We start from the raw sequence: 17,249 nt of genomic DNA, 5'->3' as shown, positions 1-17,249 counted from the left end.
ATTGTAAATTTTAACCACCTGAAATGGACCTGCTCAAAAAAAAATCAGGTTTCTTAAGCAAAACTCAATTTCTGAAATCCATGTTGCTACTTATAATTATTTTCTTCAATATGTAGGTAATTAGAGATTTCATTTTTAATTCAAGATTCCCAAATGCAAATGTTCAACTAATCAGCTTGTGATACTTCCACTAACATTTTTGAAAATGGTCTTATGTTGATCAATCTTCCACCACACATCTGGCTCTCAACATTCGTTAGATAATGCTGAATGTGCAAGGACATCCAAATTAGGGTCATCAGTCGGGCCTGCAGCATGGTGCACTTTTGCTTGTACTGGAAAGTGCACGTACATAAAGCCCTAACCTTGGTAGACAGAAAGAACACGTACACGCACAACAAAAAAGGTCATAGCCACTCACCAATTCATTACTCAGGACAATGCCCTGACTAACCATTATCCTGCCTTGGTTTAAAATTTAAGCAAAGTCTGGCTGCTAACTTTTTTCAAAATAGCTTGTTTGGGAGGGTAGGTAGGACTTGAACCTGGGCTTCCTAGCTAAGAGCTAGGGACACTCCCACTGCACCATAAAAGTTCATCTGGCTCTTAACTGTCAATCAACATTAATGGATGCATTTTCCATGGCAAATGCCTCTGTAAATCAGCACTCTCCCCACATGCAATACACAGTCATTTGTGTTTCCCTTCAATTTGTATTCATGCAAGATGTTCTCTGTTGAGTATGAAATGAAAAGCTTTGACAAAATGTCTTTTTCCAGCAAACCTCAAGTTTTATACCAAAAAAAAATTCTTTATATCATTTTTGGAAATTTGATTTCACTGTACCTAGGCATGTGACAAATTCTGTTTTGCATGCAGTACAGGCAGATCACACCATACAAAGGTCATATGGTGAATGAACAGAATAAGAAATATAAAGTTATGACAGCAAAGAAGATGCACAAAAAGCAAGATCAACGTTAGATTTGAAATTTGAGAGGTCCATTCAGAAGTCTAATGACAGCAGGGAAGAAGCTGTTCTTGAACCTGTTGCTATGGGTGTTTTAGCTTTTGTATCTTCTGCCCGATGGAAAAGGTTGGACAAGCTTATAACCAGGGTGGGAGGGGTCTTTGATGATGTTGCCTGCCTTTCCGAGACAGTGAGAAGTGTAGATGGGAGTAAATGGATGGAAGGCTGCTTGCGTGGTGGACTAAGCTGGGTTCACAACTTTGTAGTTTCTTACTGACCTGGCAGAGCAGTTGCTGTACCAAGCCGTGATGCATCCAGATAGAACGCTTTCTGTAGTGCATCTAAAGAACTTGGCGAGTGTCCTTACGGATATGTCAAATTTCCTTAGTCTGCTGAGGAAGAACAGGCGTTATTGTGCCTTCTTGACCATTGCATTATGGGTGGTCCAGGACAGACTGTTGATCATGACTCCTAGGAACTTGACAGACAACCACCTCCACTTCTGTTGTACTGATAGATAGCTAGAGAGGGGCGTGTCCACTTCCTTGCTTCCTGAAGTCGATGATCAGCTCTTTAATTTTGCTGACATTGAGGAAGAGATTGTTATCTTTACACCACACCACCAAGACCTCTATCTCCTTCCTGTATTCTGTCTCGTCATTGTTCGATATCCGGCCTACAATTGTGGTGTCATGAGCGAACTTGTAAATGGAGTTTGGACAGAATTTGGCCACACAAATTGCACAGAGTACAGTAAAGGGCTTAGTACACAGCCTTGCAGGACACCAGTGTTGAAGAGTGTCGTGGGTGGGGGGGGTACGGGGGCTGTTGCCTATTCTCACTGATTGCAGTCTTGTGGGTCAGGAAGTTGAGGATCCAGTTGCAAAGGGCACAGCACAGCAGAAACCTAGGTCTCGGAGTTTGGAGATTAGTTTGGTTGGGATTATAGTGTTGAAGGTGGAGCTGTAATCAATATGTTGAAACCTGATGTAGATCTAAGATGAGCACTTTTTTTATAATTGAGTTCAGAAAACTGTTGAGTTTAGAAGCAAGTTTAGTTTCTTTCCTAGTAGGGAGATTCAGACCTCTTCAGGGAGCAAACCATCTTAGCAGTAGGGTTAGTTTCTAAAATTTCAAAACCAGGAGAGTTTGAAGGTGATTGTAACTAAGAATATTTAGGCTCTCTGATTTGTGGGGAACAAAAAAGCTTTCCAAATCTGTCTGTGTTAGCACTCTTCAAACTGTTTCCCTAGCCCATCGGATAGAACCTGAAAAGGAGTCAGTTAAGCAGAATCCTCAAGAGTGGAGATATGGGGTATATATTTTTCTGAAGTGGAGTCTCTGTAACAGGTAGCATAGTTTTATGTAATGAACTTCTGTTGTTAAAGAAAATTTGCAGCTTCATGTGAACGTGTCTCAGGTTCAAGTCCCACCCACTCCAGATATATAAAACCCCTAACCACCACATTAACGAAACAAACAAAATCCATCAAATTTCATTCCGGGGTCTGAGTTATCCAGTAGTACTATCAACTGGGATCATAACCACCCTGCTCGATGGAAGGTCAAACCTAAACTTTTTGTTGGAATTGGGCCTGATCAGCAGCAAATCAGACTGACTACAGAAGCAAATCCTCACAGATTCTGTCACTTCCAAGTAAAGCAGCAACTTTTCATTCATTAGTCACCCCCAGACTTCAGACTGAATTTTCCCAGTTGTTTTGGAGGATTTTCACAGCAAACGTAGCCAGTACCCAGAGGTATTTTGAACCATGCTTAACTAGATGTCAATGCCTTTCCCCTTCTAAGCCTATGAAGCTGCTTGTGGAAGGTGACAAATTTTTAGGAGTTCAATTCCTTTCTCTCCAACTACACCTTTCCTATCAAAAGGAGTAGGTAGTTAAACACCAAATTACCATCTGTTATCCATCCCAAATTTTCCTTACGGTATTCAAACTTACGTACTGCCTCAAATAATCAATTTCCCTAATCCAAATTCTCACTGTTCTGCACAATGCCCCATAAACACATTAACTGTGGCTCACCACAGTATGTCAAAGACTAGCGATAATAAATTTAAAGGAGTCAGGAATACTTGCAGCACTCAGTTAAGGTCATTTGTCACTACTCCAATGCCTCCAAGTACTTCCTAGCAACTGAACATTATTCACCACCCATAATTTAAAAAAAAGTAAAAATATGGGAAATATTTAGTAAGTCAAAACAGCATTTGTAAAGAAAATCTAAGTTAATGCTTCAAATCAATGACCCTGCATCTGAACACATTTCTTTAACTTTCAATTACTTATAATCAGTTCACTAAGGTGTATTTTTCATAGTTCCTCAAAACTGTTCCCACACATTAAGATTTAATACAAACCACTTTCAAACATTACAATTACAATGGTCAGAGTCATAACAAAGCACTCATATAACCTTACCTATTTTACCTTCCAAACAACATCATGAGATCCACTAGTAAGTTCTATTGAATTGGTGTGGACTATGTTGCAGGCTCATTCAGTACTTTTTTCCCCTTAATTCATTCACGGGATGAGGGTGTCACTGGCCAGGCAGCATTTAATGCCCATCCCTAATTGCCCAGACAGCAGTTAAAAGTCAACCACATTGCTGTGGGTCCAGAGTCACATGTAGGCCAGACCAGGTAAGGACGGCAGTTTCCTTCCCGAAAGGACATTAGTGAATCAGATGGGTTTTCCCCCACAATCGACAGTGGATTCATGGTCATCATTAGATTCTTAATGCCAGATGCTTATTGAATTCAAATTCCACCATTTGCCCTGGCAGGATTTGAACCCGGGTCCTCAGAACATTATCTGGGTCTCTGGATTAACAGTCCAGCAACAATACCATTAGGATCATGGCCTCCCCTATCTCACTCCAAATTTTTGACACACTCAATAAATCGCTGTGTTCCTCCTACACCCACCATCATCTTCCCATTAATGCATTGCCTTAGATTATCATTTCAATTCTACTGAAGATAGATCACTCCTCTCAAGTTCCTTCTTCATATCTTACTGACCGTTTGGTTGAAGCACCTCATAATTTTCTTCCAGAACTTTAAGGCAAATTGTAAAATTATACTTTAGAGATGAAAGCAGAGTAATCAAAGTGTACCAATTTGTTTTTTTTACAAAAATCTGCCAAAATTGTCATGATACTTGGTCAAAGATAATACACTACTTCACTTTTGCAATCACCATTGAACACTAGTCCTAAAGTATTGGTTACAGCATAAGTAAGTGCATGCTTTTATAAAATTCCATGATAAATATACTCAAACTCACAGAAGATACAATAATCAAATAAAAGCAAAAAAAAACAAAAATTCTTTTGAAACGGTTTACTTACAACCATGATACGATGCAGGCGACCCTCCCGACTTTCCATACTCATGTTCTGAATAGCTTGTGGACAGATTAGGTTGGCTAGACCCACGACCAAAAGTAATTTGATTATTGCTTCCTACTCCTGTGGCTACTTGAGCCATACGCTCTTTTGTCTTAAGTGCCTGGACTCTCTCAGACTTCAGCCGTTCATCATCCTTCAACAAAGTGACAAGTTGCTTTGATTTCTCTCGCACATTTATGCCTTGATCTTTGCCATCTCTATCAATATACTGGAAGTCTTTCAGAGTTTGAATTGCAAATATGTTTTCCTTACACTGTTGTGCAACTCTTTCTGATCCAGTTTTTATCATATAGTCTAACAGTGTAAGAGCTTTGTAAACATGTCGCCAATTTTTGCCATGGTCATTGAGACGTTTCCATATCATACTCATTATTTCAGAGAATGCTACTACATTATACGTTAGGTCTGCAATTTCAGTCATTAAGGAACTAGAAGGTCCCCAAGGGTCATTGGAGGTTGCCTCACGTACTTTAATTTCAGCTTCAGAATAGTTGTTTACAATGTTTTTCATTTGTCTTCTAATAGCTGACGTAGTCATGATGATCCCAGACAAAAGGAAAGCTCGTGGAACAGGCCACCTTTAATAAATGAAACGGATGTTCAAAACAAACAGCTACTGTTGGGAATACCACTCAGAATCTTTGTATTTTTCAATGCTTGTTGAAAAAGATCTTCTGGTAAAATCATTTCCTCTCTTCAAATTGAATGTTCATTTTTGGGCCGATTACCTGTGAAAGGACACAACATTGAATAAGAACATTTATGGTTACAGTATTTAAGATTGTCTTTCAAAAACCTAAATGCATCAACTCAAAATTAAACACAGATTTTCTGCACATATCAAGCAACCACAAGGGTAGAAGCAGGTCATTCAGCCCATCAGACGTGCACCACCATTTAATAAGATAATGGCTGATCTAATCAAGCTCAACTCTTTTCCCATGTTTTTCCTATAACCTTCAATTATTGAAAAAAAACTGTCTATCACAGCCTTCAATATATTTAATCACCAAGCTTCAACAACCCTCTTTACTAAAGAATTCCAGATTCACAACCCTCATGTGTGTCACCTTACTGAGACTGTGTCATCTGGCTCTGCACAAAGGGAAATAACCTTTTCATATCCACCCTATCAAGTCCTCAAAGACTCTTGCATATTTCAAAAAGGTTGCCGCTCGTTCTTCTATATTCCAAAGACTATAGGCCCAATCTAGTAATCCTCTCCTCGTAAGACAGTTGCTCCACAACTGGTATCAGCCTAGTGAACTCTCTGGACTGCCTCCAATGCCAGAGACTTTTCTTCCTTAGATGAGGGACCCAAAACTGTTCACAGCATTCCAGCTACGGTCTGAATAATGCCTTGTATAGTTTCAGCAAACCTCCCTACTTTTATATTCCATCTCCTTTGAAATAAAAGGTCAACATTCCGTTTGCCTTCTCTATTACCTGCCAAAGTTGGATGTTAGTTTTTGATGATTCATAGGCAAGAAGTCTATAATCCCTCTGTTCTGTAGCTTTCTGCAGTCTTTCTCCATTTAATATTCTGATTTCCTATTGTTCCTGCCTAAGTGCAGAACTTCACATTTTCCCATATGATATTCCATCTGCGAAGTTTTTAACCCACTTCCGTAATGTCTACACCCCTCTGCAGACCGTCACCCTAACCACTTGCCTTTCCACCTATGTCATTTGTAAACTCGGCTACAGTATATTCACTTTTCTCATCCAAGTCTTTAATGTATATTCTAAATGGTTGTGGCCCAAGCACTAATCCACAACACTAGTTACAGTCTGCCATCTTCAAATGCATCCCCCATTCCAACTCTATCCTCTACTGATTACCAAAATCCTCTGTCCATGCAACCATACTACCTCCAATATCACAGGCTTCTATCTTATGAAGTAGACTAATGTGTGGTACCCTATCAAGCAACTTCTGAAAAGTCAAATTTCTTACATTCACTGCTTCCCCTTTATTTATCCTGCTGGTTACCTCTTCAAAAGAGCTGCAATAAATTTGTCAAGCATAATTCCTCCTTCATGAAGCCATTCTGGCTCTGCTTGATCAGATTATACATTTTCAAGTGCTCTATTACCAATCTTTATAATAGGCTCCTAATATCTTCTCAATTACAGACATTAAGCTTACTGGCCCGTGGTTACCTGTTTTTGTCTCCTTCCCTTTTAAAATAAAGCTGTTACATTGGTAGTTTTCCAATCTCTGGGACTTTTCCAGAAAAAAAAACGATTCCTACAAGATTCTTATTTGTGTACCCACTATCTCTGTAGCTACTTCCTTTCCTCTCAAATCCAATGGACCTATTGGTCTTTAGCCTCATTAGTCTCCCTAGCACTTTTCCTCAATTGTTGGTTATTATATTTGTTTCTCTCTCATCGTTGTGGCCCCGGAATATTTAGCAATTTTGGAATGCTGTGTCTTCAGCTGTGAAGATTGATGCAAAAAATTCCTCTGCCATTTTTTGGTTCCCCGTTATTTCTCCAGCTTCATTCTCTAAAGGGCCTACATTCACATTGGATTCTCTTTTCCTTATTAAAAGTAGCTTTTGCTATTTGTTTTCATATCATTGCAAGCTTACCCTCAAATTTTTATTTTCTCCTTTCTTGGGATGTCATTTGTTGGTTTTTAAAACTTGCCAAATCCTCTGGCTTACCACGCATCTTTACCAGGTTGTATGTATTTTCTTTTAACGAGATGCTATCCTTAACTTCCTTGATAACCATTGATTTTAGAATCCTTTTTCCTCACGAGATCATGCCTTTGCTACGAGCTAAGAAACATTCACCTTTGAATCTCAAATATGGGCTTGTTGAGCAGAGTCTATACTCTGCCAATTACAAACAACCAAAAGGAACATGCTATTTGATTATCAGCCAATCACTTGGATGCTTGGCCAATGGCTTTGGCTTTCAACAGGCATTGAAAGTGGCCTTTTGGATCAACAGCAGCACCAAGTTAGTGGAAAAATACCACATGTGTAACCAGCGCATAGTAGCAGCATGAAACAGCTGGTTTAACCTGTTCCTCAAATTTTTGAAATACTTCAACAAAAATTACCCTGGAATTAAAATTAAATAGAAGCTCAACCTTTGATATTTGCAACTACAATTTACATATAATATAAAATGGAACATAAGCACACGAGCAACAGCTCTATGTTAAAGATGCTAAATAAATAAAATTAGCGTACCAAGGCACTTCACAGGAGTATAAGAGGGCAGTTAGAGTCAAATACATTACTGAGAGTCTGGAATCATACGTAGGTAAGACTGGGTATGGATAAAGGTTTCCTTTCCTAAAGGACGTGACTGAACCAGGTGCTTTCTTTTAAAGGACAAATTGACAGCAGTTACCTGGTTGTCATTAGGCCAGCTTTTTATTCTGGATTTTTACTGAAGTCATATTTCACCATCATAGTGAGCTTCAAACCCATGTCCCCAGAACAATAGCCTGGGGTCCTGGCTTACTAGTTCAATGACATTACTACTGCATCACTGCCTATGGTTAAGGTCTATGATTCTCCTGAAGAGGAAAATCCCAAACTAAGTTGCATAGCAGGCATTCATATGGATCTCACTACTGGGTAAGGCAGGAAGTAACTAAGTTTAAAGAAATAAAACTCACCAGTGGCTATAGCAAAGTGCAATAAAAATATTCTAGTTCAAAAAAAAACTATTAAATGAAGAAGAATTCTTTACCAAATTCATTTTCCTTATCTCGCTTCCAAAGGAGCAGATTCTGAAAATATATTTTGCTTCCATGGTCTTACCGTTTTTGATTTTAAAATTTTTAAAAAGTTTCTGAAGACTCCAAAAGAGCAAAACTCAATAAACACTGAGATTATAATTGTTATTTTCTTTATTAAAAATTGGTCCAAGATCTTAGAAATCTGTATTTTTCTAGTATAATTTCACTTTTACCTCAATATTCAATTAGAATAAAATATGTAGCAGCTGTTATACGTATTTGCCACAGAATTTTGCTGGTAGTTTTCCAACACTTTAACAGAAGTTTTGTATATCCAACAAGCCATTTGCAACAAAAGGTACAAACGGATAATTAAAAATTCTACCTCCAACATTTTTTAAATAATCCACTTTCATATATTGAATTCAAATACAGTAGCGAATCATATTCCCTGAATACATTACACTTATTACATTAAAAATAACATTTTTATTAAACTGAAGTGTTTCTATCTTTTAGCATTTTTTAAAAAAATGAAAACCATTTCCGACCTACAATAACCTTATTCTGTATTGTCACAGATTTCTATGAATTTAGTGAAGCCAGCCAAATAACTTTTTCATGTTACAATTAAAAACTCTTCCTAATGGTAGAATGCCTGAACTTTACATCTGCAGCTTCATGCTGTAATACAAGTCCCTATGCTCCTACCAGCTGTAATACTTTGATTCACAAATAATAAGCTGTCAATTTACTGATATTTTGTTCAAAATCAAATGGGAACAAAAATATAAAAGGACAAGTTTAAAATGAAGACCAAATGATGTCTTATGCTGTGTTTTGATCGTTGCAGGAAAATTATAACTACTATTGATATCCTGTTGCTATGCTAACATTGAATTCTTTTAAACCAAATCTCAAATTTAGTACTTTTAGTCACAGCCCATATGTAGCATGTATCTGGTGGAAGTATCCCTCCGCACTTTAACCTCCAAAACATTGCATGCTATTCTTCCATTTTCCAGAGGCAGTGCTATAACCTCAGCACATTAGAACAAACAGCTCATTCTGCCAGACGAACTGAACAAGGCCAAAGATCCATTTGTAAGAAAATTTGACAATCCCCTTTAGGTTGACCTCAACTTTAATAAAGCATAATTGTGATATTTTATACCAATTATATTCAATGTTATTACATATAACCATTCAAAAGCACAGGATGCATACAGTAGTTGTGGTTTCCGAACTGAAAAGTAATAAATTTAGCTCAACAAAAATGAATGCAAAAACAGTTTACCCAAAAACTAACCAAATTCAAACTCTAAAGTTCTGATTATGCAGTTCACAGTAAAGCATAAATATACATAATGCATGAAGAACTGTCATAACCTAAGCAGTCTTCACAGTAGAAGATAGAAATAGCATTCCAAAATTACTAAATAATCAAGAAGCAAAAAGGAGAGGAATAGATACAATAGCTATTGTTAGAGGAAATGCATTAGGAAAACTAATGGCATTAATGAGTGGCAAGTCTCCAGAACCCCACGGTATACATCCTACAATATTAAAATTCAATGGCTACATAAACAGTAGTTGCACTGGCAGTAATCTTGCAAGAATCTTTAGATTCTGAAAAAGTCCCACGGTATTGGAAAACTGCCAAGGGAAAGAAACTAAAAAAGGTAACAACAAGCGAATTAGCTTAATGTTTTATTGTAAAATGTTACAGGCTATTTTAAAGGATGTAACAGAGCATTTAGAAATATATTTTATGAACAAGTAGAGTCAGCATGGCTTTATGAAGGGGAAACCATGCTTGAGAAAAGACAAGAATTCTTTGAGGTAACAAACAGGATAAAGGGGAAGCAGTGGATGCAATATTTTTGGTTTATCAAAGGATATTTGGTAAGGTACCAAACATTAGAATACTTAAGATAAGAGCAGCACAATAGGGAAGTCCCAGCATCACCACGAAAACAACAACAGTCAAAATGTAATTAGTAGAAAACATCACTTTAAAAAAAAACTCAACATTGTAAATGAATCAGTCACTGGAGTTTGTTTTCAAACTATATACTTTAATTCCCACAAATATCTAAAAGGTAAGTCTTCTAGAGCCCTATCCTGAAATAACTATTTTAAAATTCCTGCTAATGAAATGTTTCTCATTAATATCTGTGTTCAGGGAAAAAAAAGATATTATTTGGAATCAATATAATTCAATATTTTTTAAAATTATATCTGCCAGTTTATTTACAGCAGCTGTACTGGAGGCCCGATTCAAAGTAGAATAATTAGGTTAACAAGTTGTTTAAAGTAATCAAATTTCATTCTGCTGACACTTAAGGGAAGTGGGAGAAGTAGGGATTATGTACGGGAAGCAAAATAAGGATTGACTAAATTGAGTATACTGGTTAAATCAATTAGGTGATCAAATTATAGATGAGTTTTGGCATCAAATCATCAAGAATATTTTGTAAATAGGGTCTGTGTTGTCATAGGCTTATATAGTATGCTGGTACCAATATGCTTTAGGAAAAATGGCATGCAAGGCAGTACACCTGAACATGTTACCTGATCATCTCACACTGCTCCCTCAACCTTTATTTTATCATGTAGCTGGAAATGTTCTCCTCAGTCACAACTCAGACTCCCAAGTCTCTTTTCAACTGGACTCTTGGGTGTTTGCATAGTATTCATGGAATATGTAGGTTGTCTATTTTTATGTGTTGTACATAGCACTTTACATTAGTCTGCAATAAATTTCTGAAAAAGAATGAGATGAAATTTATTATGTTTCCACTGAAACTAACTACAGATGATTCCAAAGGATAAGAGTAATCACCTAGGATATAAGCTACAAACTGTACTGCTGAGTATTTTATTTTGAGAGAGAACAGGTCAAGCATTTCATACACATAACCATTAGGTTTTAATAATGAATTGTTTGCAAAACTGTGGATTATTGTAATATTACCAAAATGCTGTTTATAATCCTTAAGGTTTTAGTTTTCATGAAACGCCTAAAATTTCATACTGTAAACTCACCACAGAGCAAGAAAAAACAACAATTTTTAGCTAACTATCAGACCACACAGGCTGTTGGACAGAAATTAATGAGCCTGCCTCCAAGGCCACAGAATGGAGGGGGTAATTGTTTTGGCAGATACAAGACCATCATTCCTAAAGCCAGAGATGCTCTTCAATCAAGGAAGGATGCTAAAAGCCAAAGTCAATTAACTATCTCCATAACCTGGTATTGAAAAAGGTATCCAAAGTACATGGTGGTGCTGAGATATTATAACATAAAAAAAGGTACTATAATCAACTGCAATGATTTGTCGATTTAATACATCTGTTTAATATGTTTGATCAAATAGTTAATTAAACCAAAAATTGTACTAACTAAAAATATGATCCAAAATGGGCGTAGTTCAGGTAGCGTAATATAGTGGTGTACCAAAATGCTGTTATCATCAGGTGTGGATTTATGACACTGATGAGCCAAGAATAAAACAGAATTCTAGCCTCACCATACATACATTCTTTCATTATCAAGAATATTTTACAGGGTTGCTGAACTGACTCATCATTTACAAGAAAAAAAAATCTGAAAAGCATAGCTGCTCTTTTTGCTGCCTAATTGCAAGATGCATTTAACCCTAATTGCATTATTTGCTAGGTCCAACTTTCATGTGCAGCGTGTGAAAAAGTTCCTAGGTGATTACTCTTTTCCTTTGGAATCATCTGAAGTTAGAGTCAGTGGAAATATTAGAAAATTAATAAATTTCAGAAAATGAAAATGAAATGAAATTTAATGTAGACTGACGTAATGTGCTACATACAGCACAGAAAAACAGGCAAACTACACATTCCATGAATGATATTCAAATACCCAAGAATCGAGTTGAGAGAGACTTGGCAGTCTGAGAAGATTCAATGCCAAATGTGTTTGATCAATGCAGAGCTAATATAGAAAGTGGAGCTACATGGCCAAAATTTACAAGAATGGGAATTTTTAATTGGGAAAAGATGTGTCAGAATTTCACCACATTTTTAGGATAAACATTGAACTAAATGCATTTTTCAATTGAATTGTGGAAAGGAACTTGGGTGACAGGCATAAAAGGCAATTTTAGGATTCATATTGGTTGTTTGTTGATCACTGTTGAAGAACATTTGGAATAAATGCACAGAGAGCCATTTAAGAAATAATTCTACATTACAGGATAGATGAGGAGAACACATTAAGATTTCACTTACTGGATAAGTTGAGGGGGGCTGAAACGTTCTTCCACATCTGTGATCGGAGAGATTCTGGGAAAGTGACACTTCTTACTAATTCAGTAAAGACATGCTCTTTTTCCTTCAACCATTCCCCAGATTTTTACAAAAATTGTAACGCTAAAATTCTGAACTAGCTGTGTTTTTATAAAGAAACATTCAAGCGAGTAAAATAGATTACTGAAGTTGAATGAATTTAATCATTTTGGCTATTAGTTACTGGAAATTGTAATGGGGGGGTCAGTTAGCTCAGTTGGCAGAACAGCTGGTTTGCAATGCAAAGTGATGCCTAAAGATGGGTTCAATTTCTGTGCCAACTGAGGTCGTCATGAAGGAGTCTCCTTCTCAACCTCAGCCCTCACCCAAGGTGTGGTAACCCTCAAGTTAAACTACCACCTGTCATCTCTCTTTATTGAGAGAACAGTCCTGTGGTCTGACAGATCTATGGAAACTTTACCTTTAAGCCAATAAAAACAGCTTACTTTAAAAAAATGTTAACCTTATTACTAACCAATTATATTTGCAAAAATAGTGTATAAAAATCCTGGAACTCCCTCCCTTAACAGCATTGCAATGGTACCTACATCAAATAGATTGCAGCAGTTCAAGAAGGCAGCTCACCACCACTTTTACAAGAACAATCAGGGATGGATAAAAAAAATGCAGGTCCAGCCTTCGAAGCCTACATTCCATGAATCAATTATAAAAAAGGAACAGAACTAGATTTCATAACCACCGTTGCAGATGGAATATTATGTCAACTTGACTTATTTACGAAAACTCTAAGTTTGAAGGTTCTGGGTTAAAAGTGCTGTACATACATATAAGTGTTAAACAAAGAAATTCCTGCCTAGTATTGGCATTAAATTTTATTAGATTAATTGTTTGTGAAGTATCTTGGGACATAGGCTATGTTAAAAGTACTACATAAAATGAGTTATTCTTTTTTTTTTTGTTGATCCACATTTTCACACAAACGATATTACTAACTGAAGAACCAGACTTTTCTTAAACTAGATCAATACTGCACCGAACCAGTCATCAGAAATTGATCATTCATCCCAAATGACGCTTGAGATCTTGATGCTCACAAAAATTAACATAGTTGCATAAACTATAACGATCTTTAAAGTTATTTGTCATATGCTACTCTTGAAATTTAATGTCACATACTATACATGCAAAGCTTTGTGTACACAAGTATGCTTAAGTTTTGTAACAAATATTTCTGCCATAAATTCTTGTCAACCCATAGTATAACCTAATTTAAATAAACCACATTTCTTCCTCCCAATATCTAGAGGCAACACATTGCATTCTCAGCGTATCCGTAAATTATAACAATAATCACAGTCTCAAACAGGGAGGTACAGAAGCAAAGCTAGCAGGGGAATGTTGTTGAGTAAGACAAGTTTATACAGGCAATTTATATCATAAACATAGGCAAAGGAATTGATGGGAGATGTTAACAAGTGCATGTTGATTTAATACTTTCAACTTGTTGTATATTTATTAATACACATTTATATCCCTACGGATGTCAGGCTGAAGGATACGATTGCAACCAATATTCAGAAAATTACCGGAGATATGAACATTATGAGCATCACTATCAAATGCAAATTACATTGCCTTCCACTGGTTATTAGTTATCGGTACTGTTGCCGAGAGTCAGGAAAATTTGCATTTTGGACATCAGCTTAGTTGATAGAACTTCTGTCTTAGTTACAGAAGCTTTTGGGTTAGAGCTGTCATCTGAAACTTGGGTGCATACTCTAGATTGACACCCGTAAAGCATTGAGAAACTGTTGCACCGTCAAAAGGCTTAAAGTTCAAGTGAAGGACATTAAAAGGTGCAACTAGAATTCAGTACAGTGGGCATTCCAGAGGCTGAATTTGTGGAGCCAATAGGTACACAAAGAATGGTACATCTTGGGACATTACAAGTCAGCATAATGTGTAACACAATCTTCGGATTTCAAAGCTGTCTTAAACCCAATTTGCTCAATTATAGTACACTTCTGTCACAAAAGTCAATCCACTGCTTGATGACATCTAACTTCAAACTGAAGGATAATCCTTATTAATAGTCAACATTCACCAGCATATACAATGCTCTATAAAATCACACACAGGAAAACAAATGTCGCTGCCGGTAGAGTTCCAAAGTACAAGATTTTATTTAAACAGATTGATTTTAACTCCACTTACTAACAGAGTCTTTTACACTTAGGGAAGAAAAGGAGATAAGCTGACATTCACCAAGTGCACAAATGCATTACATAAAACAAAATGTTTCAAACGAGAACCAGACTTAGAAAAATTACTTACAAATAAAACTATGATAAAATAACCCATGTTGATAAACAAGAGTTGAAAGCTTTTGCTTCCTTGTTCAATAGGTGCTAGCAGCATTTCACTTTCTACAAATAACGAACAAAACTGTAAGCAAATCAGAAAACAATTACATATAATATTTTATGCAGTCATGTGTCTGAACAGATTCTATAAATGTAGAAATACACACCTTAGTTATTGTTTAAGGTGTGTCTGACTGACCAGGCAAGAAGTTACTCAACGGAAAAAATCCCCAGATATCTCTGCTCATATTATTTACAAAGAATTCTTAGAATCTGGAGACTTCCTTCACGTCACTGATTTCCTGACTTGCCACAGCCCTACTAGTAGCTGCTCAATTTAAAATATGAATCATCATTCTTGGGTAATTTATGCACAGTGGAATTATATGCACTACTGTCAGCAAAATATATTGTCCAATACCACTTTAAACTTATTTTACATGAATGTCAAGATCTCCAAAATTACTTGATTGTGTATGAAGTATTTTGGAATGTGCTGAAGTTATGCAATACGCTATCTATAAGAATCTTTCTTCGTACATTGAACAATGTCAATGTCTTAGTTTCATCCACAACTGCCCTATCCTTGGATCACCTTAGCTCTCCCAAAACACTTTTTCCAGTTCAAACATTGCAAACAAAATACAGCAACTAGCAGGTCTACTGGTTTACAATGGCTAAATAAGCCTTTTTATTACAAAACATTCTAGAGTTACCAGTTACTTGGGGATTCAAATTCCCTAATCCAATCAACATTTTAGTGAAAACCATACAGCAACGCCTTGGTGATCACTCAAATGGAGAGCTGGAAAAGGATGTACCTTATTACATTTAATAAAACAAAGGAGGAAAGGTACACTATTCAGGTCTGTTACATTGCTTACAGAAACAGATAAAAGCTAATCAACATGCAGGTTTAAAAAAAAATGCATGTCCATTACGGTACATAACTACTGTGCAAAAAAAAAAGGTAACTTACAGGCATAGATGAATGTTTTAATAATATTCTAAACATACAGGTTTGACTTTTTAAAGCAAAAAATGAATTTATTAAGGCAACCACAGCAGGACATATTTTACAGTCACGGTAGATTTAGGAAATCAGTCGGCAGATGTCAGTGAAATAAGTATTAAAACGCACCTCAGTCACATTGACAGTCACTGATCGGGGGAGGGAGTGGGGGCTGAATGCCGCACAGTTAGTGGCCGACAAAAAGCAGGGAGCAACATACTCCAACCTCTTTTATTCCCCATGGGTAGCTTTAACCAAGGAAAAAAAAGTGTCATTTCTCTCTCGGAAGGGAAACGCCAACGACAACAAATAATAGAAACAGATTTAAAGCCCGGGTGGGCCTGGCTGATGGTCGAAGCCTGCGGCACCCCTCCCTCCCAGCCAGACTTCGTGTGGATGAGGACGATATGGAGGAGGTTGTGTAGCGAAAAGAGAAACTGTTTACCTTCCCACGAGCCCTGATGACTCTTTCATTACTGTCTCCCTCTCTGTCCGTACGACAATAATCGCTCCCCTTACCTTCATGGCAGCTCCGCAGCCGCACCCGCGCGCTGGCGCCTAGAAGCTTCTGGGCGTTTCCCCCGCTAACGGCCGAGCGTTCTCTCGCTCGCGCTGCTGCAGTCCGCCCTTCGACAACATGGCGGTAGCGCCACTACCAACACCAGACACTGACGGAGGTGTGGCTTCAACCCCAAAATTGAGAGACAGAGACACGCAGATGAAAGGCTACTCGGAGAGCGAGGAGTGCCAGTTCGGGTAAACAAACCGTTTCATTCCTTTAAACCTCCCTTCAACACCCCGCGCCCCCGCATTTCCGGAAAAAAAACATGCTCTCGTTTAAGTAGCGCCTTTCACCCAAACATCCTAAAGTGTTTCACAGCCGACAAAATACCTTTGAAGTTCACAGGCATCGATTACGCAAATTGTAAAGAACACCGGCGTGTTATTTTGACGCACAGCAACATCCCACAGACAACCGTGAGGTAACGATCTAGTCCCACGCCTGGCTTATATGAAACTTTTCATTCATGATTTGGTCGTTTCAAGTTCTCCAGCACACTCAGGGCTGGTCTCCCACATTCTCTAAACTTGACGTCATCTAGATTTTTGCTTCCCGTGTCTTAACTTGTAACAAGTCCTTTTCCTCTATCGGACTCATGTACTGTCTGACTTACATTGCTTTCCAATCGAACTAGTCCTGATTTTATAATTCACAGAATCAGAGAAGCGTTACAGTGCACAATGAGGCCATTCTGCCCATCGTGTCTATCCAATGAGCATTATGACATGGTCTCATTCTTCTGCCTTTTCCTTTTGCCCTTGCACATTACCTTTTTGAATATAACCATCGCTAGAATTGAACCTGCCTCCACCACAAATCAAGGCAATATGCAAACTAACCCAAAAAGGTTTCTTCTGATGTCATATTTGCAAATCGCTAGATCTATGCCTTCAGATTCTTGATCCTTCTGCGAGTGAGAA

The 17,249-nt window shown here is 37.4% G+C and overlaps 1 protein-coding gene across 1 annotated transcript; it reads right to left on the bottom strand.

Moving 5' to 3' along the window:
- Positions 1-4,345: 4,345 nt before the first annotated feature.
- Positions 4,346-15,915, bottom strand: LOC125481357 (epsin-2; the record flags this gene model as incomplete). The annotated part of the gene is made up of 2 exons (XM_048592815.1): positions 15,897-15,915; positions 4,346-5,133 (listed from the first exon to the last, which is right to left on the bottom strand). A coding segment is annotated over exon 2 (598 nt), but the record flags the coding sequence as incomplete, so codon positions are not given.
- Between the last annotated feature and the right edge of the window lie 1,334 nt (positions 15,916-17,249).

This window comes from Rhincodon typus, unplaced genomic scaffold (genome assembly GCF_021869965.1).
Source record: "Rhincodon typus isolate 14 unplaced genomic scaffold, sRhiTyp1.1 hic_rhity00001850, whole genome shotgun sequence".
NCBI classification, from domain to species: domain Eukaryota; kingdom Metazoa; phylum Chordata; class Chondrichthyes; order Orectolobiformes; family Rhincodontidae; genus Rhincodon; species Rhincodon typus.
Note: the sequence above shows the minus strand (reverse complement) of the source record. Positions and strands in the feature narration are given on the sequence as shown.